Source organism: Aulostomus chinensis, chromosome 13, assembly GCF_037954235.1.
Source record: "Aulostomus chinensis isolate RoL2024-O1b breed Wild chromosome 13, RoL_Achi_v1.0, whole genome shotgun sequence".
NCBI classification, from domain to species: Eukaryota; Metazoa; Chordata; class Actinopteri; order Syngnathiformes; family Aulostomidae; genus Aulostomus; species Aulostomus chinensis.
The window spans coordinates 26,434,563-26,462,437 of NC_141332.1; the positions used below are offsets into that span (position 1 = coordinate 26,434,563).

Consider the following 27,875-nt stretch of genomic DNA (forward strand, 5'->3'; position numbering starts at 1 on the left):
CGTCCCTGCAGCCCCACCACTCATTTCAAGCCCAGATTTCAGCCTGAAATCCAGTTTGTTGTTGCACCGGTGAAGACCCTTTTTCTTCAACCTCAAACCACTTCAGTCACACTACACGGACGTCACCGCCTGACGCATCTGTTATTTCACAGCAGGTGTATTTCTGTGTCGTCATCGTGCAACGTGACGCCTCCAGGATTTTAAAACCACAGAAAAGAAATGGGGTCGCAGGGGGGACAGAACAACCGGAGCCGGTGAGGCTGCTCAAAGCCTGGCTGCCAACACCTCACGCGTGTTTCAGATACTCGTGATAAAAATGTCATCAAATTAGTGATAATTTACTAAAACCAGCAGGACAGAGGAGGGAGAGACAGATGGACGAGTGGTGAGACAGACTCAACATGAGTGGTAACTGTGTCTCAACCAACGAATCAGCTGGGAGTTTCCTCCTGTTTCCTGAGACCTGCTGTTAACACACACGTGCATCCAGGAGCTCTGGACGGTGTCTACCTCCTGCCCCAGCACCATCTGCCTGTGTTAGAGCATACCAACACACACACACACACACACACACACACACACACACACACACACACACACACACACACACACACACACACACACACAGAGTCCATGCTGCTACCCTCTGGGTTCATGGGCTTGGATCAGCTGATCATCAGCTGACACAAGGGCTGTGAGCTGAGCTCTGACCGCTCCCTTTCATCACATGACCCACTAAAAGTTTCCTGACAGCATCTGTCAGTCAGACACCTTCCAGGTGAACTTCTCCCTCCGCCGCCCCGCCCACATCATTCAGTGAGGAGGAAGTCTTTGTCTGCCATTTTATTGGCACCAACTCAAATATTTGCATCGGATGAGTTTTACAGATGAGAGGAGGACTGTCAGCGCTTCACCGTCGGATCCCTCTTTGCTTCCATCGGCCTTTCTCCCAGCACCAAGCGCTGACCTGGGATCAGCTGGTAGCAGGACACTTGCAGGCTGTAGCTGTGATTAAAAACACACACACACACACACACACACACACGCAAATGTACACTCTTTCATGCAAAGAGCATTTTTTTGAGAATATTTTCCTCACGTGATCCCCAGTGTTGATGTGTCTGCTATCAGGATAATTCAGACAATAATTATTAAAATATCACAACGGTTGCAGAACCAGCAGACCGTAACATGTACATGGAGGTCTGAAAGGACCTGGAGAGACCTGGAAAAACCTGGAGAGACCTGGAGAGATCTCTCAAACCAGAGATTAATATTGTGGAATGTAGAAGAACATGAAGAGGTGAAGACAGGAACAGTTGCAGTTTGACACAACCGCAGTCTTTAACCTCGACGCCGAGGCTTCTCAGAACGATTTTAACTGTCGTTTCCAGGTGGATTTAAACTCTCCAGGAAAATCCGTCTGCATCCTAACAAGCGTTTCTTAATTACAGCCGTTCCCAAAGACGAATCCTCTTTATTCAGCCTAATGAGCCTCATTGTTCTTTGTTGATGCTCTGCTGAGAGCAGCTTGATGTTGACAAGTTGGTTCTGATCCCCAGAGCTCAGAAACCATTTTGACAGTGAGTATTTTGGCAACGCAGCGTTTTCAGGTGTGACGGCTGTGTTGAAACCTGTTAAGTTATGGGAGTTGCCTCTCTGACATGAAGGAGAGTGATTTAGGATACGTTCCCTTGATCGTCTTCCAGCCTCTTTCTTGCTTCCTCACGTTTGTGTTATATAAATCTCTGTGTTTTCTCTTTCCCCGGGATCATCCCATCTAATCTCTCTGGAATTGAACTGTTATGTCTTTCACTTTTCCTTGCTTCACCTCCATGAGCAGGTAGGTTCCTCCACTGGGGTCTCAGCAGCATTAAGTTTTAACAGTCCGACTCCTGGACCTCCCGGTTTAGCGCAGCACAACTTTCAGCAGATGTCATGAAACCTCTTTCACCGTGAAGCCTTGCACAGAGGCCGTGACATCACGATTCCCGCTGCTATGCAATGGCTGTGGTTTTATAACTTTCAAAGCCGGCTCGACGCGGTGTCGGTGTTCTGTAGCTGGTCACGACTGGAGCGGTAGGTTGCATTTCCCCTTGAGAGTTACATGATTACGAGTCTATAAACCGCTAATGAACAACATCCACGTGTACGATTGTTGCTCGTAAGGCAATTACGGACCTTCAGTGAGTTTAAATCACTCTGAAGATCGTTCTTGTCTCGTGCCGAGAGAATCCCGAGGGCCCCGTGTAGATTACGCCGCACATCTGTGCACATCGGCACGCTGGTTTGGGACTAAGTGAATAGATGCATGAAGTCATTAGCCTCCTGTCACTGTTGTGGTGAGCCAACAGTAGTAAAGAGCAAAAACCTTCTGACGTGTGTCACTCGTCATGCATGAACACACACAAGAGCGACACGCCGGCTGCGGCTCACGTTCACTGACAGGTCCAGGCTCAGACACAGGACACACATGCAGGGTTCACGGCGAGGGATTTTATTGCACGATGCTCTGAGCAGAGAAATCAAAGGGCTTTGCAAATTAAACTAATCTACTCAGAGCTATGAAACAGATACAAAATGAAAATCACTCCAACTGTGGAGGAAAAAAAGCCAGAATGAAGGAAACTCAAAAGCACTCCTGAAAACTGGAGGCCGAGGACTATGAAAGTGAACCAACGAAAAATCACTCCAAGCGGAGGAAAGAAAAAGGGCTGTGAACGAATCTACTAACCCTGGACTAAAGTATAAAACTGATGACCAAAAACTCTCTCAGGGGGATGCACACAGAAAACAACAGGCACGGCTGCGTAACTTGATCAAGGCTGCGGCAGGGCTTCGAATCTCTGGCTGGGGTGAACGCACGAGGACGAAACCCACTGGCAGTGGACAAAGGGAGACAAAGACTAAACACAAGGTAAGGGGACACAGGTGGAAACAATCAGGGCGGGGCAGACAATCAGACTGGCACAGGAGGAAGGGCAAGTGACCTGAAACGAGAGGAGAGTCAATATTTCACAACAAGGCAGGAAGTGACAAGACAAATAACCACCACCTCACTGCGGCGTGACACTCATCAGGCATCATTTTCCCTTCTCACTCATTCAGAAAATGGCGAAAAGGTGCATCACCTTTCTGGAGAGTCAGATGGGTCTCCTTCAGTCAGACGCCTTTGAGCGTGTTTTAAAAGACCAGTTTCAGTCGGATTATCGCAATAAAACAGCGTCAACATTTCCATCAAGGTGAGCGTTGAGCCGGTGAAAGTTCCTCTTAAGCGTTTTAGAATGAATTGTTTATGCGGCTCAAATGGGTTTTAATGTTCAGAGCAGCTTTGCTTGTTTTAAACAGAGATTCAAGGCCTCTTTATTAGCGCCCGAGAGCAGAACCACACAAGTGCTGGAGGGCTGTTTGACGCCTCGCTTTTTTCCACAGGCGAAGGGAGGATGTCGTGTGGAGTTTCTCTCTAATAACACACGGTTTCGCTTTGAGCGGGAGATCCGTGAAATGTTAGAGATTTCTAAGAACGCCGAGTCGGGTTTGTCCTTCAGACTGGCGGAGGACCTGCAGTGGAAAAGAAGAGAACCAACAGAAGATAAAAGGAAAACAGTTCCACCTGAGTCGCTGAGGCGGCAGTCTGCCGTTGAGCTGCGCTCCGATTGGTCATCTCTGTTTACCTTCGGCCATTGTTGTGATTGGTGAGTCGTGTTTATCCAAACATGCCTGCTGTTAGCATCTGTCAACTGTCAATCACGCACTCGACTCCTGAGGGTGGAGGCGAGTGCGTGACCATCAGCGTCGACAAATGAGTGTGTGAGGAGGTCAAGACGAGCAAACAGGAGGAGAAGCAGACCTGCTGATGTGTCCGCGGCAGGCCGGACACGGCTGAAGCCTCATCCTGCCGAGAGGGAAGTCCTGTCCTCCCAGCTCGTGTGAGACGTCCAGGGAAAAGTGTAAGATGAATAATACTGGGAGTGACAACTGCTGAGGGCAAGCGCACCTTTGTTTGAAGGTGAAACGTCCGCGTCCTAAAAGCAGGTGTCTGTCACGGGTTCAAGCACGAACTCCAACACTGAGCGCCAGTTTGACTCCATCATAAAAGCCTTCCTCTCCTTCCCTTTTTCGTAGTTTGGAGCCTGCAGGCTTTCATGGTTGTTGTGTGTTCATGTTGTTGGTTTTTTCCCCTCTACCATTTCCACAGGAAGAGAAAATGCTGAGTACTCCAGGATTGAATGAATTCAGCTACAAGTCCATCTTGTTTACACTGGAATACTTTGACCTTCACGTTTGTTTGCCTCGGTGTCTCTTGATATGACGTTTTGTACTTCGTGCACAACGACTGTGCAGGTCTGAGGTCAGTCCGACTCTCTGACCCCAGTACAGGGGGTCTTAAGTCTTAAATGCTGAGAAGGCCAATAAACTCACAGATACGTTGGGGGGGGGGGGGGGGGCTGTCAGGTCTGCCTCCGTTGGAAAAGAAGTGAATTGTGAAAGGCATGAACTCCAAAGTTCCGATCGGCTTCAACAGGACGGTGGGTCCTTGAGTGGAATTCCTGCTGGTGCAGGGAGACGAGGAGCCCTCCTGCCTGCTGCTGCCTGTGTGATGGTTATCAGCCGGGCGAGGGGGGGGGGGGGGGGTGGTGGGGTGAGCAGGAGCTTGATTTACAGTTGGTTCGAGGGCTTATTACTTCCCACGCTTCAGGGAGACTCTGAAGCAAATTCCTTCGATGTCTAAACTGTTGGGTTTTTTTTCCTTGAAACTTTGCATCGACAGTTGCGAGCTGAGTGACTCTGAAGGCCAAACTCTTGCGTGATTTCAAAGTGCACATGCGTGTACAAGAGGTGCAGGATGAGAGCGCTGAGCTCAACAGGCACGGTTGTGATGTTGTGTGACGGAATTCACTCTAACGTTCCTCTGATCGCTATCAGCCTCCATCTAGAATAAACTCTGCAGGAAGACTTGCATCACCAATGTCAGCCGAAGTTCTCCTGGGGGGCCGAAGCTGAAAAGATGAAGAATAATAAGTTGGAGTGATGAGAGTCTCGAGCTTTTAAGACGACTGCAGAATGAAGAAAAATCCAGCCACGTATATTTAGGGTGTTTAGCTTGAAGCTAATGGAGTCTGACGGCTAACGAAAGCTAACCTGACAAAATCGTCTGTTTAAAGTAACATCTTCTGGAGTGGACGCCTCACTGCGAGCGCTTTAGACACCAGTAGGATCACTCTGACCCTCCAGCAGAAACTCAAACGAGTGTCATGCCCCAGTCACTGATAGAATAATGCCAGCAGACGTGTGTGTCTTCTCCCCTGGCCCCTGTCCTCCTCCTGACCCTGAATTCCTTGTCAGGATCATCAGAAGAGAGAGAGAGCAGAGAAGTGAACTTGTTGAAAGACACATTGACACATTTTGTAAAAGGTCAGCTGGGGACCTCTGCTGGCCCCGCCCCCTCAGTCCATTACTGCGCCTGCGAACTTGTTTAGCTGACATGTGGCGACAGTTTTCCTTTCACTATCTGTCGATCTGCAGGCAGCAGGGTGGAACATGAACAGGACGTAGCCGGGGAACTGACCCTGCCTGCACACTCACTCATGACGGGAACTGAACTCTGACTGGAGGCCCCGATGGCTTTGTTTTATTCTTAAGTTTCTGTCGTTGGGAGGCTGGTTGTCGATCATCTATCCAGCAGTACAACCTGACATTACAGGAACCAGTAAACCTACAAAGAAGGAAATGCATGAAAAAACCTTCCTGAAATAGAAAATAGAAAGGATGGGCAGGTCTTCAAGGTGTTCTACCTGGGGGGGGGGGGGGGGGGGGGGTTTCGGTTGGTTTGTTTCTGTCCAAACTAAGATTTGACCCCTGAGGGTGATTTATGATCCTGCTAACTAACCTCACACTGGTCCCACCCCAGGAATGTTGCTCCAACAGCACTTTTGTTTGGCTGAACTAAAACTGAGGTTCTGGTCAGTCAGGATGATCCGATCACAGGTGGGCGGCCAGGTGACTTCACACACCGTTAGAGCGTGTGACCGGGCCTCCCTTCCCTTCGCCTCTCCACATTTATATAACCTCCATTTCATCTTGTAAGTCCAGTTACTAAAATTTCCTGTTCTAGAGTCAAATATCTAACATGGCCGCCTCCTCGCCACGGTAACAGCTCAGGCGTCACAGTAACACATCACCAAATTCTGACCGCATCCAAACCGATATTTAGCAAACCTGAGATTTCAGCAGAAGCGCCGGTCGATCCTCGGCCTGACTTGAAGCCTGTTGTTCCATCTACGTCTGAACAAACGCCACGTGCGTGATCATAATCCCATCATCCAGTTTGGGTTGCTGATCCTGGGTCAGATCAGGACCAGGTTGTGCTCTCCGCAATTGAGCTGCACAGGGGGTTCAACTGGAAACTGGACTAAACCTGCTCGGGAGACGTGGTCACATGCTGCTTGTTGTAGGATCGAGGAGCCTCGGGATACGTCAACAGCGCCGGGCCTTGAATGCTACACAGGCCTGTTTGTTCTGGCTGCCTGGCAGCAGAAATGGTTTGTCATTTTCTACGCCTGGAGGGCTGCGTGCTACGTGACGGGGACAGAATAGACCGTCACACAGTCAGCTACTTACGGCATGTCACGCCACGAACGTGGTCAGCCGCCGCTACGCTCACTTTACACGTATTTCAACTGTTAGAAAACTTGCGTGTTTGATTGCAGTTGCGTTTACAGGTCACAGATCAGGCTCTGATTGGTCGGAGACGTGGACCGAAACCTCCTGCTGTAAATGTTGAGCAGTTTGATGGAGCAGCGGGAGACGGCAGCAGCGGCTTACATAAGCTGGATTTAGCTTTCATTTCCTCCAGGCTCTCCTGCCCCTCGCTCGGGTTCACCTGCTGCCGGTGGCTCCTTGCCCACCTTCTGTTGGTGTTTATTTCTAGAGCTGGCCTCCTCCCTCTTCTTCGTCCCCTTCCCCACCACTCCTCCTCCATCCCTCTGTTCACCTCCAGTCTTTTATGTATGCACCCTCCTTTGTCTGTTCATCTTCTCTGGCTCTTGCCTTTTGCCCTTAACCTCCTTCTGCTTTCTATTTTTCCTTTCCGCGCTGCTTTCTCCTCCCCTGTCTCAATGTCACTCTTCATCATGCATCTTTCAAGCGCTTCCTCTCTTATTCACTCTCTTAGAATCCTCCTATCTCTTGCTTTGGTCCCTCCACCCACATTTCTTTTTTCACTTATTCCATCTTTCTTTTCCTGCTTTTCTCTCCATGCGCCTCGTCCACTCGTCTTTCAGCTCTGCTGAGGCTAAGTTTTGCTCTGCGCATCATAACTGGCACGTCGGCCGACATGTTTCTCTGTTTTCGGAGCAGCTTCTCCCCCAAACACTCAGGGCAGCTGCTGGGAACCATTGCGAGGGGGATGGATGGCTACACGAGCCCCATGGAGGCCTCACGAGCCAAATCGTGGTCCAGTTGAGCCGGTGCCGAAAGAGACGGTGGTGGCTGCCAGAGTCTCCAGCGCCTGCAGGCGTCCCCTGGGACAAATTCGTCCTACAAACCCGAGCCATCAACTGACCACTGCAGAGCCGCCTGAAATCTATACGCACCTGTTCAGGTCCGGCCGAGCCTCCTTCACGAGTTCCTCTTCTCATTCTTGGCTATTTCATCATCCTGCTCCCTCCCTCCCTCCCTCCCTCGCCACAGGTCCATGTGTCCTCTCTCTCTCCCTCTCCTCTCGGTATCGTCATCTCTCTCCACCTTGGCCTGGAAATGTTGGAGGCTTCTGCTCACCTTCTGTTTCAGCTTTAACAAATGTAGGAGCACAGTTTTTTGATTCAAATATTCAATATCCGTTTTTACTTTTTCCTCGGCTCTCACTACATTTACGAGACAGAAGACGATCGTTCTGTAACGTTTCTTTAAGAGAAATTAAATTTTTAAAATCAAGGGTTACCATTTTACAAGGGAAAAAAATAAATGCAAAAAAAGGAGTAAGTCACAAAGTTTGAGCTTCCCACTCTCAGCAGCATCAGGTTCCACTGCTTCTTTCCTGTTTGTCCTCAGTAGAATGGATTCTCTTGTCACCGCTGTGGACTGGATCGTCTCAACACTGTCAATGGATCAGAGATGGAGTTCTGCTTTTCTCAGATATACTAACCTTCACAAAAGTTCTACAATCCATGGAGCGGCGATGATTCGACAAACCGTATTCAGATGAAGCTGCAGGCCACATTTGTTCAAACAAAGTTGAATAAGTGTGACTCAGTCAAACTTGATCTGTATACACACACACACACACACATTTATTTATATATACAGTATAACATTTAAATATGTAGCTCACCAGCTTTATGTGCTCGTGGTGGCAACATTTGGTAAAAAGTACATCTTCTGCTCTCTAATCTGTGAGGTCTGTACGAAGTCACTGGACAGCTGGCAGGAACTTAAACGTGGTGAATTAAATGAGGTATTTTTTCCTTCCCAACAGCCCAAATGACTCCCCACCAAACAGCCTCTGCAGCAGATTGTCACTCCAGTAACGGCAACATCCTCTTAACCAAGTTGTGCTGGGAGTTCAGGAGAAGCCGCACGTCTTCGTTGGGGGAGTTGGAGCGATGTGGGCTCGACCAGGACAGGTGCTGGATTTTGTTTTGTTCGTTTTTGGTTGATTTTCTTACTTAAAAAGAAAAAGTATGAATAAAAAGCTTCATTTCAATAATCAGCAGATAGCAGCATCTCTCTCTAAGCGACAGCGACATATACATAGTGAGAAAAAGCATTCTTCGACTCCCAGCGTCCAGAAAGAAGCTGCAGAATAGACGCTCAGCGTCTCATCAAGCTGCTGGCATTTTAAAACAATTAAAAGGACACGCTTGCCTGGAGTGCCAGCGTGACAGCGGTAGAGTGGCATGAAATTGGGCTGCTCGCAGATGTGCCTGCTCGGTAACTGGCCTCGTGAGCTCAGGCGTTGGCCGTTGACGGTTAAAAGATGCCAAATGCCAGCCTGATTAATTGGTTGACCTCTTCTTATTCTTCTACAGCAGTAGTCCAAGTCCTCTATCCAAAGCTTTAGATTAAACAGGCACCTGACATTTTAAAACATACGATTTCTTACAAGCTACACAGTCGGCACACAGAAGTCTTCAAGAAAGTTTAGAAAGCATTGCGGCTGAGAGTTCAACTCCTGAAACTGATGACGCCTCCCAAAGTTGTTTAAAACTCTCTGTGGTGCTTCTGAGTGGAGGTTCTTCAATCACAAACTATCTCTGACAAGCACACGCACTGGCTCGCTCTCACACACACGCACACACACGCACACACACACATACACACCGTCCAAACAATGGCCAAATTTAATTTGGGCTTGTAATAAAGTTCCTCAGTCAATTGCATTAATTAGTAACATCCTTCTGCAGACGACATTCGTCACTTTGACCAGCGGCCGCGACAGTCAGTGTCAGATAAAAATGAGAAGCTGCCACCGGAATATTTTCATGACGCGGCTTTGCGAGTGATTATTAGCATCTGAGCCAATCAGGGCTTGTCTCCTTCCTCGCTGTCTGAACTCGCCACCGTGCTGAAACGACCTCCCACTCTTACGCTCTCAACTTTATCCTGGCAGCCGAGGCTTGTGGAGCTCAGCGGCTGCAGCGCTGCCACATCAGCAGTCATGAAAGATCTTGTTTGTCTGCCATTGATCCATTCATCTTGATGCAGCCCTGCAGTCCCTCCTGCCTGCAGCAAGCAGTCTGAAAGCCATGATGCACCCGAGAGGTCTCACTTCTTTATCGAGCGCTTGCAGTGAGATGTCTTGAGGAGGTTTTTCCACCTGCTGGGTGAATCCACTCGTCAGACAGCACAAGCGGCACGAAGCTACACGAGACCAAAGGATAGACAACTTCCATTTACAATACACAAGTATTGTAATTTGTTGTGCTTGTTCACAAACACACCAGCTGCACATACGTGCTGGAAGACATTTATTAGTGCCTGAAAATCAACAGTAAATACTGGTTATGATCTAAAGTTGCAATCACGCCGTTAACGCGCCGTCCCTGAATGGATCCCAGTGGATCATCAGGTGTGGGTTTGCTGTTTCTGTCAGCCTTTCGATCCTCTCTCTTTCAGGCAGGGATTCGCAACCTTTTTCAGACAAGACTCCCACCCGCATGCATGTTCCTGCACTGTCAAGCCTTCAGGCTGAATAATAAATTCCATTCTGGCATTTTCATGTAGTTTTAGATTTAGTTAAATGACTGCAGCTTGTACGCAGGAAGCACTTTCTCAGTGAGGTGGTGTGAGTGAGGATCGAACCAGCGACACTTCGCTTGCTAGGCGGCCTTTCTACCTCTGAGCCGGGCCGCCCCTGAATCTGAACTTCAGCTTGATTGATTGTTTTACACTTAGGCCCTCATTCAGGAGAACATCAGACATCAGTAAATAAGAGAAAATATAATACGGGCCCTCAGAAATCAGCCGTGATGATCAGCCACGATGGCGCCCCTCCGCATGGCTATTGGTCATTATATTGGTTCTGCATCTACGCTTTTATGTTCCCTGCACTTGTCTGATGTTTTAGATTTTTGTCTGAAGTGCTGCAGGTCCTGAGATCTTGATAAGAACGACTCTCTTAATGCCTCCTTATTCAGCCCCGTGCTATCGACAGGCTGCCAGCGCCGCCCTCTTCATTCTCCTAACCACATTTAAGGCCAAGGCGGGAGTTCCAGAGCTGCACTGACTTTATTTGTTGTGTTTACACAACAGTGGCTTAAAGCCTGTTGACTTACTGCAGCGAATACACAACTATAAGAGCTAATTACCGCTTTCCATTAGAGGCGGGATGGACTCCAACAGTCTATTAGCCTCTGCTTTGTCATTAGATGAACCAGGCTTGAGGCTGATCGCTGTCTCAGCTTTACATCAAGTCATTAAGTCGCAATCCTGCTGCTCCTCTACATTTGCTGTGCGATGAAAAACCCTCTCAATCTCAAATCCATCTCTCGGTACTCCAGCGTGCAGCTCCCAGCCCCCAACTCTGGTCATAAATGGTGGTTCATTGTTTAAAAGGGCAGAATAGCACAAGTGAGCGCTGTGCCGTGTAGCAAATGCAACAGTGAGTGTCAATTTTCAGCGTGATAAGTGTTTTATTTGGATCCATTGTAGCAGGAGGAGCTGCAGAGGCCGTGACCAGTGGGGGTCGGGAGGAAGGAGGGGAAAATATTTCAGTGGCAACAACTGTTTGCCTGCAGAGCTGCACGGAGGTCACGCATGGGCCCTTCCACTCTGTGTCCTCCGTTAAGTGTTGATCAGATGGTGACTCCTCCTCAGTGCTGACGCCGTTCACCGCGTCACCGCTGGACACCACGACCACGACACCGTTGCTGATTGGAGAGGTTTATTTGTTGTTGGATTAAAAAATGACGTGCAGAAGTTTATCTTTATTATCTCAAGACTTGTTGGGTTTTACCCCTCAGCCGCTCCTTCATGTTATTTCCACCATTTTCTATTTCCTATTTCCTGTTTGTATAACTTTGTCCACATGCAGTTTTTGTAACAAGGCAGAAAGTTCTTCTCTGAATGACAATAGATTCATAAATATGTGGAGAGATGAACGGCATCAAGCTAGAAGCTGAGTCCTGGCGGGGTCCCAAAGGCCTGAGCCTGCAGGCGAGAGAAGGGGAGGGGGGAGCAATCTGGGCACATGGAGGGTGTGTGTGTGTGTGTGTGTGTGTGTGTGTATGTGTGTGTGTGTGAGAGAGAGAGACAGAGAGGAGGGACAGTGTGAGAAATGGGTGGAGATGGGACTCCTGAGGGAGTGTTGAGGTGTCTCAGCAGCACTTTGGTTCAGAGCCCTCTGAAGTTGAAGTTAGCCGCGGCGGCAGAAACACTCACAACTCAACGGCGCTTTCGAAGTATCTTCTCCTGTGTTTTCCTGGACTTCCCATCAAGCCAGTATGGGAGAGCACAGGCTGCTGCCAACCCCTCAAAGGATTTGTAAAGTTCTTCAGGTGTGAGAGGAGGAAGATAAGAGACATTTGTGGAAGCGTCACCCTGCTGGACCTCAGGTACGTTTGCTCTGTCAATCAGCAGCTGTACTGCACTTCAGTGTGTACTCTCAGTAAACCTGCCCAGAAGCAGCTTTACCGCGACAACACACGTATATTACTGCTCTCGCAACTGTGGACGTCCATTTCCACCAGTGAGAGAACAAACACCAGGTTCAAAATGGTGCCAAAAGGTCATAATCTCAGGGAACCGAGCGTTGTTGTTGTCACACATGGAGGACTTTTCGTCTGTGCTGCTTTTCAAGCTTTTGTTCATTGACTTGCAGAAATGAGCTTCCATGTAAAAACATACAATGAGTTGTGACAGCTGGGGGGGGGACTACTTTCAGTTTTAGGGTCCATCAGTTTGTCCGACTTTGCTCTTTATTGACGTAGGAGTTCAAGAGTGTGCCAGCTTGAGTTTGTTCTGTGAGTTTTCTCAGCGTTCCAGGCTCTGAGTGTTGCATGGTGGAGGTAAAGAGCGGCACATGTCAGCGCACGCAGCCCGGCTCTTCCCCTCCAAACCGCCGTCCTTCCGCTCTTTTCATTTGTCCACATGCTGGTTTCCTCTCAGTTGAATGGCACTGCTCGATCACGTCTCCGCAGCCGTGGCCGTGCGTGTGTCTGTGGATGACAAACGACACTGGTCAGCTTTTCTCTCCTGCTGAAAATGGTTCCATTGACTCGCCAGTGAGGCCGGCGGGCGGGCATGGCGTGGAGGCTGGCGTTTGTCATGGATAAGCGAACTCATCATTTATTTGCTGTAAAAGTGACTTTCCATAATAGAAAGTGACACATCAGTTGTTTTGTAAATGCTGCTGAAAGAAAGCAGCACCGGCTTTTCCTGAACCTTATTTGACCTGAAAGTTATTTCGTGTTTTTGATGTGACGTTTCAGTTGATGCATTCATTTTCAGGCATATGGGCAAATAATTGGTTTTCATAACCCTGGAGGAATGTCATATTTCTGAGAAGGCAGAATAATTCCTGTAGTTGGATCGAGTCAGTTCCTCCATCAGCTAAAGTTTCAGGGTGCACAGGTTTTTAGCAAAAAAATGTGGAAACCTCGTGTAAATAATTCAGTTTGCACTGAGAGCTTTTTAAATTATCTGATGGGTAATTTGGCAAAAGCCGAGGCTCATTAATGACTGCTGATAATGGGAGTCGTTGAGATATTACAGCCTGGACTTTGCTGGAAGGGTGGATGGAATTGGCCGCCGTAAAGGGATGGATGGATATTACCCTCCTGCAATCAAGCCGGCCTCCACCCTGCTCAGCTGGAGGAAGAATCAGTTCAGAAATGAACCAAAGAGAGTGACTGAAGTAAAAAGTTTTAAGATGAGGAACTAATGGAACAAATGTGCCCTCAAATTAAAACGCAAAATAGACCTGTAAATCTCCCTGAAGCCCTGTGGCTCAGTTTAGGGCGGCAGTGGCTCAGGAGGTAGAGTGGGACCTCCAGGAATCCCGATGTTCCCCGGGTCCTCCTGTCCTGGACCCAATGGCCTGGTCAGGGTCTTGCATTGCAGGGCATGAGAGTGTGAACATGTAAATCCCTGTTAAGGAATAAAAGTCCCAGCGTCCTCATACAGTTGAGTCCCAACACACTGGAATAATTGACAGGTTGATCTCGTGAGCAAGGAATGCTGCTGAGGCATCGCTGACCCTCCCTGTAATTATGGTATTTACTGTGAGGGTGTGTGTGTGTGTGTGTGTGTGTGTGTTTGTGTGTGTGTGACTAACTCTTAAAGGACACCCCGACCCCCGCAGTGGACCTTTCACCCTTCACATGACCCTACATTCAAACTGCCGTCCCATCTTACATAATTATAGAGGGAGCATCACATGCGAGAGGGAGTTTTATTGGAGTGTAACTGCGTATCGTCGGTATGTGAGGCTGGCGCCACCTTCTGCTTGATGCTCCACTCTGAGAACCTGACTAATTCAACTCAGTTGTGTTTGTAGTGTTTTTTTTATTGTCACCTGCTGAGCGATTCTCAGTCAGTTTGTTCACAAGCAATGGCAGGACAGATGGTTGCCGTGTAATTGGACTGCTGCTCTCCTGGTACACAAGGATGGGGGGGGGGGGGTACTGACAGGAATATATCCACATCGTCAGCAGCGGGTGGTGGTGGCGGCGGTCCCTCCACTTTACCTGTAACATCATCTGCCAACATGTTGGCATTAAAGGTTCCAACAAGTTAACCACTGGCAAGCGGTGTCCTGGTGTAACAGGGACTCACAGCGGTGGAGCTGATGGATTAAACAACACACAACAATGGAGGTTCCCACTTGCTCTTCTAAGAATTTGAGCAGGTCCAGTTCTACTCTGGTGCTGCTCATCTTAAGTCTGCTGGCACAAAGAACGACATATTTGGTTCCAGTTGATGAACACTTGCCTGTACATATTTCAGTGAGCAGCTTCATGTCTGCGTTCTCAGCCCCGAAAGGGTTAAGAACCTCTGACACATTGAGTTGTTAGCTCATCCCAATATAGCCAGACGCTCCAGTTAGAGGTTTCTGGTCCTGGTTTCTTGCTGGTGGGTGTGAGAGAGGTCAGGCTCGAGGTGTGACCCCCCCACCCCTGAAGCCTCCCAGTCAGGGGCAAGCATCGTAACCCCACCCTAACACGATCCAGATCTGAAATTACACCCTCCCAAAAATCCAGTCACAGCTTCTCTCACCGCTAATGACTCCCATCAGATTTATGAGATTCTACTCAAGCTTCTACACAATGGAACAGGCTTTAACTCTGGATTAGATTAGATTAGAATGATTCATCTGAAGGCTAACTGATGGAATTATGGAAGACTGTCGGCCAACAGGGCTGAACATAACGCATACAGTCCTACAGCTCAGCAGTGTGGCTGCAAATGGAGGAATGAGCAACGCCAATGAAGGGAAAGAGTTCCATGGCTAACTGCAGCCAGTCTCAGAGAGGTCAAAGGTCAGAGTCATCGAGTGCTGATAACAGACAAACAGGAAACAGTAATAAAGTGAGAGGTTCGTCCCGCCCTGCCTCCAACCTCCTGGTACTTTGGAGGAAGAGCAGTTTTCCTTCCCTGAGGTCGGCCGCAGCTCTCAAACAGCCGGACAGAAGAGAGTGACGGTGTTGCAGGCTCTCTAGCCAACGCCACCGTCCCTCCTGAGCCCTGCTGCTGTGTTTCAGCAGCCCCCCCTGCCTCCATCTGTCCTCCCTGGGTCAGTAAAGCTCGACGAATTCTCAGAATGTCTTGAATTATGAACCATTAAGGAAAAACGTATTTGCCTTCGTGTTGTTTAAAAAAAAAGAAAAGAATCTTTGCATGTTTCGTCTGATTAAATGACAGCGTGTGTTGTCAGAGGATGTGGTCAAGGTTACGAAGCCATCACATTCTGCAAGGTGTCCATGCAGCTGACACTTAAAAGAATCCCCCCAGCTAGACGAGGATTAGTCTGGATTATACTCCATCATCTCAAGGTTGAAGTGGGTGACAAATCAAGTCTCATGTGTTCTTGATATTTTGTGAACGTGGGGAAAAAAGCAGATTGTTTTTACCGTGATGGAAGGTGAAGTACGAGGCCACGTTGCTGCTTTCCTCGTTAACATTTCAAAAAAGTCTTCCTTCTTCGTACATCAAGTTTTCCAAACCCCTGATGCAGCCCTGTGATTGACAGACACCCAAAAAATTTGGGATTAAATGCTAAAGACCCGCACGTCTCCCTGCATCTTTGTCTGAACGGGACAGATGCTGTAGCACCTTGTTGTAGCACTTAATTGCCAAATTTGACATTTTTAGGTTATTTCACACTGAGAATCTTAACGCAGGGAGGAAACATGACTTGAGCTTTATAGTCAACAAAGATGAGCTGTTTTTTTCCCCATAAAACAAGAGCGAGAACTTAATACACTGACAGAGAGTAAAGCCTCGCCATCCATCATGGCTTCACACTGCAGCACAGTCTCATTACCTTGTTAGATTGTATCACGCTACAGCCTATAGTTGTAAATGTTTTCTTTTTTTTTTGGAACCGTTGGAGATTGAACGCCGCAATTATGCAGATGAGAGTTTCTGAAAGAAAGTTTGGGTTTTACTTGGAGGAAAACTTGTTAACTTTGCTGTGACTGGGCCAGGAAAGGCTAATGGGCAGCAGTCGATCCTATGGCTTCGTACGGTAGCCACAGGGAAGCTGTGGGCAGATGTTCCTGCGTACATTCTTGCACGGCGTTTTCTAATGTGACAGTGTGTTTGGTCTGGTCAGGTAGAAAAACACTTGGTTAGCATCAGAGAACTGCCGTGGCTCGGATGACATTGTTACAATCAGTAACTGGAACCTGAAATCAACGCCTCTGTTCAACACAAATGTTCTCAAACATCGTTGCGTCTCCTCACTGGAACGTGGCACCAGTTTACTGTGAAACTCTGTGTTAGCACGCCTGCAGCACAGCCACCAGCAGAGCTCGCCCGGGCTGGCGTTACTGGGTGGGTCCTCGCTTCTCTGCAGCGTTGTCAGTGGAGCAGTTGGACTCCAGAACTGGACCCCAAAACCGTAGGATCAGTACTTCCTTAAGGGCTGATTGTTTTGTCAACACTTGAATTGATCCTCCTAAAAGCCGCTTGACATCGCGGCAGCGCGGTAGAGCGGCACAAGCGCTGACGCCCTGCTGGGGCCAGGAAAGCAGGAGAGAACTGAGCGATCACACTTGCCAAAGGAGCGAGACTTTAGACATGGTTGGGCACAGGAAGGTGCCAGCAGCCCAACATATGTCACATGTTCTGAAATCTTGCACAATAACATGTTGTAAACCAGTTCCACGTATTACTCTGAATACTTCTGATCCAATGAAGTAAAAGGTCACTGTGGAGATGTAGAATGTGAATAAAGGTTGTTTGGCAGATGTATAACACAGTATTTGTTTCCAGAGAGGAACTTTACTCTTGGAATTGTTTATCAGCCACTTCCAAATCTTCTCAGGATTACTTTAGAACATTAAATATCACCTGAACCCCGGCAGCATTCTCTTCTCTCCTTTCTTTTGGAGGACGGAGGTGGAATCACTTCACAAAGAGCAGGAAACAGGTTGGAGGGATTAATGGCGTCAGAGAGGGAGCCGGAGGAGGAACAATGCCCTATAGTTCTCATCAAAAACGCAAAACCCTGAAATCCTTTAAGGCTCTGAAAAGCATCTCTACTGTATTTTAACGTAATGCACCAGTACACAAACAGTGTGCAAACGTGGTGATAATTAGCTGCGTGACGTTGGACCTTCTTATGCCAGGTTGGATCTCTTTTCTCCTTTTATTTTCTCCTCTCCTAAAGTGCCCTCAGCTTCACGAACCTGGACTGGTGGCAACGTGGATCCCGTGATTAAACGTGTCTGTGCCGCCAGAGTCATCACACAGGAAGTAGACAACTATCCACTGACAGGGAGCTGTTGGTAGATATTGACACACAGAGGGGAGTCAGCAGAGAGGAGCTGAAACTCCTTCGCTGCCTTGCTTTTCCTTTTTCCTGCTTGATTAGGGAGTAGAAACTGGAGGCTCTTGGTTTTGCTGTGTTGAACAGAGTTTCTGCCTCCACCCTCGCTGCGCCCTTCCTCTAAAGTGGGGCCAAGGCCAGACTGCTTGTCTGTGAAAGTCTGCGACAAAAAGGATGTGCGCTCACCTGAGGTGGTTTTTGAACTCTTTCTTTTTTAAGAAACAATGCACTAAATGGGAGACGAAACCTCAATAACTGTTCAAGCCCTGATATGGAAAATCTTGAACTTGCAAGGCTGACCAGCCGTTGCCACCATCGACTTCGTCTTCCCCAAAACTTTGTCTTCCTCTCCAGCAGCAACACGTTCAACACTAGCTGGCGTTTAAGATGGTCATGCATTACGTTGTCTACACTGCGATCCTCTGGCAGAATTACACAGCCTGTTTTCGTCACTCTAAACCAGCAGAAAACACCTAAAAGGCATCTCCTGCATCACCGTTCGCTAAAAATTCATTTGACAATTAGATTAAATTAAAGAGTAATGACATCATGTCCTCGGAGGTCAGAGTCTTTTATTCCCTCTTCATTTTTCCAAGCCATACAGTATAAAAATGTTCTGCTACAATGATAAGCTTTGTCTGACGTGTGCTTTCCTCACAAAAATGTCCTCTAACCTTGTTAGAAAACTTTAATATGTCATTTTTTCATTTGGCCTCGTTAAAAAAAGCCAGAATCTCAGAATTTGCAGAAAATTCTTTCTGCTGGACATGGAAAGTTCTCATAGTTTGGAAGTTCCAAGTTTCCACATCAGACTTGTCACGGTGACGGTGTGGAAGCTGCAGGGGAGATATTATTTCTGCAGACGGAGCATCGGAGTGCCAGGAGACGGTGGGAGTGGTTTTCAGGACACTCCTGTGTGAGAGTGAGAGTGAGACAGAGAAGTGTCTGTATTTGGTGTCAGGCAGGGACCGGCTCGCTTGTTTGGAGGAATCTGAGGTTTTAGCTTGTCGTCTACTGACAGACATGGAATGACAGGAAGTGATGAAAAACTCGAGTCCGGCTCCGGTTTTTCTGTGGCTGCAGCCAGAGACCCTGCATGTTTACTGCAGGCCCTGGTTGATCTGGACTCATGCTGGTTTCTCTACCTGTTACGTGTCTCACAGACTGGTAGCAGCCTTTGTGGCCTGGCTTTTTCCTCTTTCGTCCCTTTTTATCCCATTTTGAGCAGCAGTTAGTTCTGCTGCTCTTGTGCTGCTGAGTACAGCTTCTGCTCCCCGTAGATGGACCGATGGGCCACAATTCAATCTTGCAACAAAAGATTTAAAATATTAAGGTCAGAAATGCGTTAAGTAAATGAATGCATGTGCCAACATAAATGCAGATAGCGACGTATCTGCGATAAGCGACTCTCGGCTGATGGTATCAGACAGCTTGACTAGAAAGAGAGGGCAGGCGCACATGAAAGAGAGCTGCTCGGCTGAGTTGTGTTTGCTGTAAACTTCAGCACGTTCTGAGCTCCGACATCCCGGGATTGTTCACACTGACGGGCAGATACAGAGGGAAAGCTGTACAAACTGTTCTGTGTGTGCTGGGAGGCATGAGGGTGATGGCGAAATAGGATGCAGGAGCTGAGCGTGTGGCTGCAGGTTGCCTGGAACACACATCAGGTAGGAGGTGTGGGCGGGCTCAAGATGACTTGTAGACCTGAGTAGGTGTGTGTGTGTGTGTGTGTGTGTGTGTGTGTGTGTGTGTGTGTGTGTGTGTGTGTGTGTGTGTGTGTGTGTGTGTGAGAGCTGACCTCTGGACTCCCAGCTGGGGCCCGGAGGTTTCGGCCCTCAGCCATAAAACATTTCCCTTCAGTCTGGATTTCAGGTTCGTTTGAGTTCAGAGACTCTAGATTGGGGGTCTCAGACTCAGAACACCTGGGGGCCACCTTTCACAAGGGGCCATTTCAAGTATTGTGTTGTAGTGACTTCACAGAGAGACGTAACGATCAAACCCATCATGAACACTGAACTATAACAACTTGTTACAACTTGTGGACCAAATTTCATGACAATCTGATAGTGTGTGTAGGGTCCTATGAAGCTGAAGGGTGGGCCATGTCTGGCCCCTGGACCAGGAGTTTGACACTCTAGATTGGAAACTTGCAGGAAACTCCACTTTATAGTTCAAGAAATTAAACTCACCCTTTTGCTCGTTTCAAACTTTGGGTCATTTCGATGTTAATGATAATTTACAGCGCAGCAAAGAAAGCACCTCACTGCAATAAACAGGAAGCAGCTTTGGGATGAAACTCCCTCGGAGCGCAGCAGCGCGTGGGACCAGCCGGCGTGATGAGCAGACAGGTAATGCTGATTTGTGGGATTCATTACATCGCTGGCAGTGTTCGTTAGAGTCAAATGGAATTCATTATTTTCCTGTGTTTTCAATCAGAGTGTAATCCATCTTCATCCTGGTCTTCCCTCACCTCCCCCGGTGGCTCACCACCTTCACCTGTAGTTCAGCATCTTAGGAACTCTGCAGGCCAAGTGTGACCCCCCTGACGTCAGATCCTTTAGTCTCTCATGAATCCGTGGACTTCATCTTTAGATCTTTAGAGGCTGGTAGATGATAATAAGCTGCAACAGATCAACATCCTCTGCTGTTGTGTTGTCTCATTTGTACACAACACAAAAGACCGGGTTGTGAAGGGTCGGACTCGTTCTGGGTCTCCAGAGTTCAGGGGGTCTCGCTCAGGTGGGTGAATCAAACGCCAGCCGAGACTCTGAGTTCATGTAACATTTAAAACTGTTTCTCGTTATGGAGAGAGAGAAATGTGGTTTCAGCCTCCAGCCAAAGCTCAGCTTCAACAGGACAAACAAATACACAGTCATGAAGAGCGTGCAGCAGCCCTGCTCCTCACATGCTAGCAGGCCTGGCTGGAACAGGAACCACCCCGATTTGTTTCCACACTCACTTTGGACTCGTCGAGCAGTTCCAGCTAAGATTCTTTGTGTTGTAGTGACACATTTTTGCTTCTTTTTTGATTTATGTTAAAGATGAGTGAGGCTGGGTGAAGTTGTGTCCCTGCAGCAAAATACGAAAGTCATAAATCTGACAGGAAGGAGGAAACTTTCCAGGGGAAACACATTTAAAACGTTTAGCTCTGTTGTTATAGACGTGGGGGGCGAACAGTCATTCCCTCTGCTTCCTCAGCAGAAAAACTGTTTCTTTCTCCAACCTGCAGAATCCGTCATTTCAATGTGGCACAAAGAAAATAGATGACGCTCGGATTGGTCAAAGTCCTGTTGCACCCAGCAAATTACCTCAGGTCACTTTGTGCCCTTCCTGTTTCTTCTTTAGCTTCTTCAAGAACGTCTGTCCTTTTGAGGTAACGCGTTCCTCTGAGGGAACATTCTGCAGAAGTCAGCCCGTAACTACGGAACTGCTCTTGTCTCTTACCTTTATTTCTGAGTCTGTAGAAAATGTTGTTTTGTTGACATTTTTAACCAACTTGAAACTCTGTTTAAAGATAACACTCGTCTTAAACTTGGGGTTATTGCAGTGCGGACACGTGAGTTTTACCTCAGTGTGACAATCTTGTGATTCCTCGCCCCCGAAACTAACACACTTGCAAAAGTGGGCGTTTGTGTCAAATCTCAAGAAATTCCTCAAAGTTGTTCAGGAGGTGTTTTGTCTTAGCGAGAACAGGGCAGATGCAAACACACCAGCATGCCTGTGGACGACTGCTGCATGCATCCAGGGGGAGAGACCTGCAGCGTCTCTGGGGAGCTCCTGCTGCTACGAACCATGTCATGTTAAATGTCTTCGGCTTAAAGTAGGATCAGGACGACACTGATGATAGCTGGTCTAACTAATCCAGTCCCTCAGTCCAAGGATGACGCAGCCAATCCAGCAAGACTACAAGATGTTTTAAATCTCCTCCAAAACCCAAACAGTGACCCTGACCGGTGTAATCTGATTATCTGTCACCAAGTGCCCCGACTGAAGATAAAGCCCCACATACCTGTCACCCTCCACTGACAGCTCCAGCGCCAGTCTACCTGGAGACCTGGAGCACCGCGGGAGGACTCTTCTCATGAACCCATCTAAATTGTGAGATAATGGATGTTTTACTTCTTTGTGCCTTTTATCTTGACACCAGGATTTCGAACAATAAGGGCAAACGGTGCTGATTTGCTTTCATAATGCTATCTGAAGAAGCGTATTTATACAGACGAGTGAAAGGGCAAAACGCATGACGCGGACCTTTTTCATTACCGATCTCTGGGAACGCCGTCTCTGCCCCGCAGATTGTTCTGCACAGATCGCTGTGAGCTCTGGATGGGCTGTCAAAGAGGCAGTGAAGGGCAAAGTCTTCTGCCCTGCAGGCGTCTCCGCTGTCAGTTGGGGATGGTGTGAAATTGGAGCTGGCGCGGTGTGGCCGTGCATCAGCTGGGCTCACCGTTGGCACTGGTATTTCCATTTTTCATGTGCCCACTGGGGCCTTGGATGCGTGTGTGATGCAGCCTCAGGCCCGTGTCAAATCTGAAACAGTGAAGGCTTCTTCCATTTCTGTTTTGCTACACATTTATATTTTTGTGATTTGGACATTTCTGGTTCATGTCTTTTGTGGAGACACTGATGAGACGGAATCACCTTTGTGTTGTTTTGCTCAGTGGGTTTTAGGCACCTTTTTTCAAACGGTCTTGTTTCTGAACTGGAAGACGATTCTTTTGATTATTTCTAGGGTCACACACAAAAAAGGCTCATCTCGGCTCTACTTTTGTTGATGTTCACACTCACACATTTGCTCCACCTCTAAACTAGTTTCTTTTTTTCCCATCCAAGTCGAGAACAGGGGGACACGTAGATGGACAAGTCTGAGGGCAAAAGTTTGGAGGGAAAGTGGGGTGTTGAAGGAGGATGTACAAATCCCAAACGTGAACGTTGATGGAGGCTGAGCCGACTGGATCACTCCTCACATTCTGAACAGTTTCATTACACTGAAAATGAAACAATTTAGGGTTGAACATACTTTTTTCCCTGTTTCAATGGACACAGCATGAAAAAGGAAATCACAAGTGGAAATTTTACCGCTCAGGTACTGAAGCGTAAATAATCTTTTAATAAGCATTTTGGTTGCTGCCATAAAAGTACTGACGTTTGATCCCCGGCCCTGCTCGGGCATGGCTGCATGCTAATCCTGCGCTACATCATCATGGTGGAATCAGGATCCTTGACATGCAAGCGAAATACTGACAAGATGACATTCACTAAAAGTCTCATTACAGATGTTAACATATGACATCAGATTCAAGGGTATTTTATGAGAATAATAAATCGTAAAGGTGGAGGGTGTTGGTTTGTGGTTAACTCTTCATGCCTCATCTCTGCTGTTCGATATTGCATCTGAATTTTCTTTTTTTTTTTTACCTTGACTGTTAATTTATCAAAATAACGAATATGTAAACACTGCAGCACTGAGGAGTCTTTGCTTTTTAACATCTGTTGATCAGCATTTGAGGAGGCAAACAAACTCCTGTGTGCAGTACAGACTAATACTTTGCAAAAACCCCAACTACACATATAAATAAGGAGAGTCACATTATAAAACTTAAACTCCACACAGTATTAAGACTATATCACTAAAGTATTACCGAAGTAAAAGCTGCAGTTCCTCAAACATTTGGAATGACCTAGTTAATGTGGCAAAACTATAAAAACAGACATGTAACCTTGACATAATAAATGAAGGGAGGCCTTGAGGAATTTCCCAATGAGCCTCATAAAGTGAACCTGAGTTCTTCCTCGTTTAAAGTCATTTGGGTTCTAATTTTTAAAAGCAGTACTTTGCCTGCAGGGACACTGAGTGCACCTACAGGAAACTCCATCACAGGTTTAGAGTCCATGCAGCCGTTACATTAGAACTGCACCGCCCACTGCACCACACCGAGTCATCAAACCACAAATCCTCCCTCATATCTCTGCCATGACAAAGCCATAGGACTAATAATTTCATTCTGTACTTGTTGCTGGTATTTGGCCACCAAAGGAATAATTACGGGGGAGGTTTTGCGCTGCCACCTGCCTGAAGAGGCTCGGAGGCAACGTTCCGCTCCTGAAACAATGTGTTGCCTCACTTTGCCTTCTTTCTTTTTTTGAAGGCGAGTTGGGACATGAGCGAGATACCTTGCCACAGGCCTGAGCTCTGCTCTTGAGTGCATTATATGACCATTTTGTGTCGCTGAAGCTTGAAATGATTAATCTGTTTACAAAATAATGTGAGTTAGGTGTGTGTGTGTGGATAAGCAAGGTACGGGATTATAGTGATCAAGTCGTATTACATAACAAAACGTTTTTTTGATTGCATATGCGTATCCTATTAATAATATCAAGTGTTTGCCACTGACTTTTGTTTCTTTCTCAGAGGTCCAGGGATCCTAATGGAGCTACTGAAGATGGCAGCCTCAGGATCATCCATGCTCACAATAGCAGCAGTCCTCCTGACTGTGGTGAGATGTCAGGGGAGTATGGGCAAAGAAAAGGCCGGCTCACCGCTGAGGTTTACACATCATCTCTACAACACCACCATCAATGAGAACTCTGCCCCGCGGACGTACGTGGAGACGGCGGTGAAAACGGGCATCGAGATGGCAGATATGTTCTGGGAAATCAAATATAAAGTCGTCTCAGGGGACGACGACGGCCTTTTCCAGGCAGAGGCAGTGAAAGTTGGGGATTTCTGTTTTCTTAGGATCAAAACGCGAAGCAGTAACTCGGCTCTCCTCAACAGAGAGGTTAGAGACACCTACACTCTGACTGTGGAGGCAGCAGAAAGCACTTTTGACTACCAAGCAAAGACGAAGGTGTTTGTCCAGGTGCTTGACACAAACGACCTAAAGCCTCTCTTCTATCCTGCCTCCTACAACGTGGCCATCAGCGAAGACACTCCCCTCCAGTCAAGCGTGACGAGGGTCAGTGCTACAGACGCTGACATCGGGAAGAATGCGGAGTTTTACTACTCCTTCACCATCAGAGCCCATCCTTTTGCGGTCGACCCTTTCACCGGCACGGTCACCCTTTTCAAGAAGCTCAATTACACCCGGGCGGCGAGATATGACCTCACTGTTTTAGCAGAGGACAGAACCAAGAAAATATCTGGGGTTCAGAAATTTGGCAACGTCGCAAGGATCACGGTAAATGTGCAGAAATCCTCCGCGGGGTCTCCAGTCATCACACCTCCCCCCAAACCCACAGTTTCTAAAGATGGGAAAATAGCTATCAATGTCCATGTGGAGGCGGGAGTTAAACCCGTGGAATCCCTTATTATTGTTGGAGGTGATTCCCACAAGTGTTTTGAGGTAATCCCTTTAGGTTCACACGGCAGCGACTTCCAAGTGGTCTCTACAAAGAAGATTAACTGGTCTCACACTCCTTTTGGGCTGAATCTGTCCTTGCAAGCTAAAGACAGGAGCTTCCCCAGTTTATTTTCGCCAGTTGTACAAATTCACGTTCCGGCCTTTGATTACAGACCAATAGCATTCTTAGAGGACACCTACATCGTCACACTGAGTGAGTTTTCTCCCCCAAAAACAGATGTGGTGAAAGTTTCTGTCACTTCAGCCACATATAATGTAACTTTTAGCATCAAGAATAATCCAGATAGCGCCAATTTCAAGATAAATCCCAAAACCGGGATTGTCTTTACCACAGCTAAATTCGACTACGAGAGTAAGGATCGGTATGAGTTTGACGTAGTGGCCAATCAAGGTGAAGCTGAGACTCACATCGTAGTGGAAATAACAGACGAGAACGACAACAGCCCAGAGTTCACGTTCACGTCCTACCAGGCCACGCTGGAGGAAAACTGCCCTGTCGGCAGCAGTGTTTTGAAAGTAAAAGCCACGGACAAAGATAAAGGAAAAAACGGCTTTGTGACGTACTCAATTGCTAACTCAGGCTCTTTACCTTTCACAATAGACCCATTTACAGGCGTCATCTCAACCACCGAACATTTGGACTATGAGCTGGTGAAACGGCGGTACCACCTGGTCGTTTGGGCCTCTGATAGCGGGAGCCCTTTCAGTCAGGTCAGCGAATGCTCTGTGACAGTAACCCTGAATAACCTTAACGATAACATCCCGGTATTTGAGAGGGTGGCCTGCAACGCCACCGTTCCTCTAGATGTACCTGTAGGTCACACTCTCGTTGAGCTGTCGGCCATCGATATTGATGACCTGCAGCAGCTGCGGTACCTTATTGAGTCAGGCAATGAGCTCCAGGTCTTCGGTATTGACTCTGTGTCAGGACGCGTCACAATAAAGAAACCCATCCCCCTGGGGACAGGTTCATTCACACTACAAGTGGTGGTCACAGATGGCAAGCACCACTCGGACCCGTCCGTCGTCAGGGTGACCATCACCGACAGAGGCGATGAGGCAATGGTCTATTGCCAGGAAACAGGCGTTTTAAAACAGATGACCGATAAACTGATAGAGTCCATTTTAACCAGTACTGAGGACGACACTTTCTCTGATATTCACATCACAAACAGGCATTCTCCCAAATTTGACCTGAGCATTCCCAGTTCTATCGACCTCGCTGAAGACTATCCACTGAATACCACTGTTGTTCAGTTTAAGGCAACAGACCAGGACACAGGGTTTAACAGCAAGCTGGTGTACGCCATATCAAGCGGGAATGAAGACGGCTGTTTCTCCATCGACACCTTTTCAGGTGTCCTTCAGTTAATTTGTCCACTGGACAGAGAAAGTAAGGAATTCTACATTCTGAACATCACTGTTTATGATCTGGGAATACCGCAAACATCTGCATGGAAGTTCATCGCGGTGAACGTCATTGACGTCGACGATAATCCTCCGGTTTTCGCTCAGCCCAGGCACGTCTTACGCATCCCTGAAAACACAGAAGTGGACTCCATCATTTACACGGCTCGCGCTACAGATGTGGATGCAGATACGAGCGAAAACATCCGCTACACCCTCCTGACATCTACTGACATGTTCAGAGTTGATGAACTGACCGGGGAGGTGATGGTGACAGGCCATCTAGATCGAGAATCCTCTCCCAGACACGACCTCTGGATTGAAGCCAGAGAAGAAGCCAAGCACAGCCCTCAGCTGTTCTCCACTCTGGAACTTGTGGTGGTTTTGCAAGACATAAATGACAACCCACCAAAATTTGTACCCAAGGTTTACAAAATAAAGGTTCCGGAGGATGTGCCAGTGGGCACCCTTCTCGTCTGGGTGGAGAGTGTTGACGCTGACCTTGGCAGCGGAGGTCTGGTCACCTACAATCTCAAGAACACAGAGGGTGGGATCTTTCATCTTGACTCCTCCACAGGCGCTTTAACCCTTGAGAGGGAGCTGGACTTTGAGAGGCGTCCACATTACAACCTCACAGTCCGGGCGGTGGACCACGGTCTTCCTCGGTCCCTCTCCTCCTCCTGTTTTGTGGGGATTGAGGTTCTGGACGTGAACGAGAACCTCCACCGGCCAGTGTTCTCAGAGTTTGTGTATGAAGCCGGAGTGATGGAGGATGCAGCAGTGGGGACGTCGGTGGTTACCCTCACTGCTTCAGACAAGGATCTGGGCAGGGATGGAGTCGTCAGGTACCACATCCACGACGGCTCTGGTCTCGGAGTGTTCACTATCGATGAGGAAAAAGGTAGCTAACACCCTTTTATCACTCCACACACACACGCACACACACACACACACACACACACACACACACACACACTCCCATGTACAGTAGATGCATCACATTCAATCCACATCACAAACACATGCAGGGTAAAGCAACAGCACAGCAGACAGACTGCTCATCAAATGAGGAGATTCTTCAAAGAGAACATCGGTAGTTTACTTTACTGCAGGCAGGTCAAAGTTAGATGCACTTATGTTTTCTACGAGTTGTACCTCAGTGTCACAAAAGACTTCAAATGTGATGTAGAACAAGAAAGTTTATGTCCACTGACAGAACAATATATCAACACCCTGACGCTCCTCGTCTAGTTTCCCTGAGCTTGAGATGGGAAGACGAAGTCATCGGTCTACGACAGGATGTGCCCTGTGGGTTGGATTGACTATTTTTCTGTCAGCATATCTGTTTCAGAGGACGACTCGAACAAATCATAGCGCATTCCATTTGCCTGCTGGTGCACTTCAGGCTCAGATGATATCAGGACAAATAGATGGAAATGTGCTGAAATAAATCTCTCTGGTTTTCAAGCGTTCTCTTGGGGAATGCAAATTTAAATGACTTTTGAAGGCATTCATGCCTGACATAAATCTTCTGTTGGATTCTTTTGTATAATGTAGACACTGGAGGTCTGGACATCAGAATTTGTAATTTTATTTTTTTGGTTTGTTTGTTT

At 47.6% G+C, this 27,875-nt stretch overlaps 1 protein-coding gene and 2 long non-coding RNA genes across 5 annotated transcripts in view; all 3 read left to right on the top strand.

Moving 5' to 3' along the window:
- The first annotated feature begins 1,708 nt into the window (after positions 1-1,708).
- On the top strand, positions 1,709-3,453 carry LOC147251547 (uncharacterized). The gene is made up of 3 exons (XR_015119082.1): positions 1,709-1,843; positions 2,777-2,917; positions 3,433-3,453. It is a non-coding gene; the product is annotated as an uncharacterized LOC147251547 (long non-coding RNA).
- A 3,268-nt stretch (positions 3,454-6,721) lies between these two features.
- Positions 6,722-8,548, top strand: LOC147251548 (uncharacterized). Its single transcript, XR_015119081.1, has 3 exons — positions 6,722-7,603; positions 7,693-7,802; positions 8,053-8,548. It is a non-coding gene; the product is annotated as an uncharacterized LOC147251548 (long non-coding RNA).
- A 3,374-nt stretch (positions 8,549-11,922) lies between these two features.
- The window catches only part of fat2 (FAT atypical cadherin 2), a 101,236-nt gene continuing 85,283 nt past the window's right edge, over positions 11,923-27,875 (top strand). For 2 of the 3 annotated variants that reach the window (XR_015118971.1, XM_086222332.1), the window contains exons 1-2: positions 11,923-12,053; positions 23,904-27,163. Coding sequence is in view for 2 of the 3 variants with exons in the window: in XM_086222332.1 (XP_086078458.1) it covers positions 23,920-27,163 (3,244 nt within the window). In the remaining variant the exon portion in view is untranslated. The remainder of the gene's footprint in view (positions 12,054-23,903; positions 27,164-27,875) is intronic. The other variant, XM_086222334.1, reaches the window with a different exon arrangement.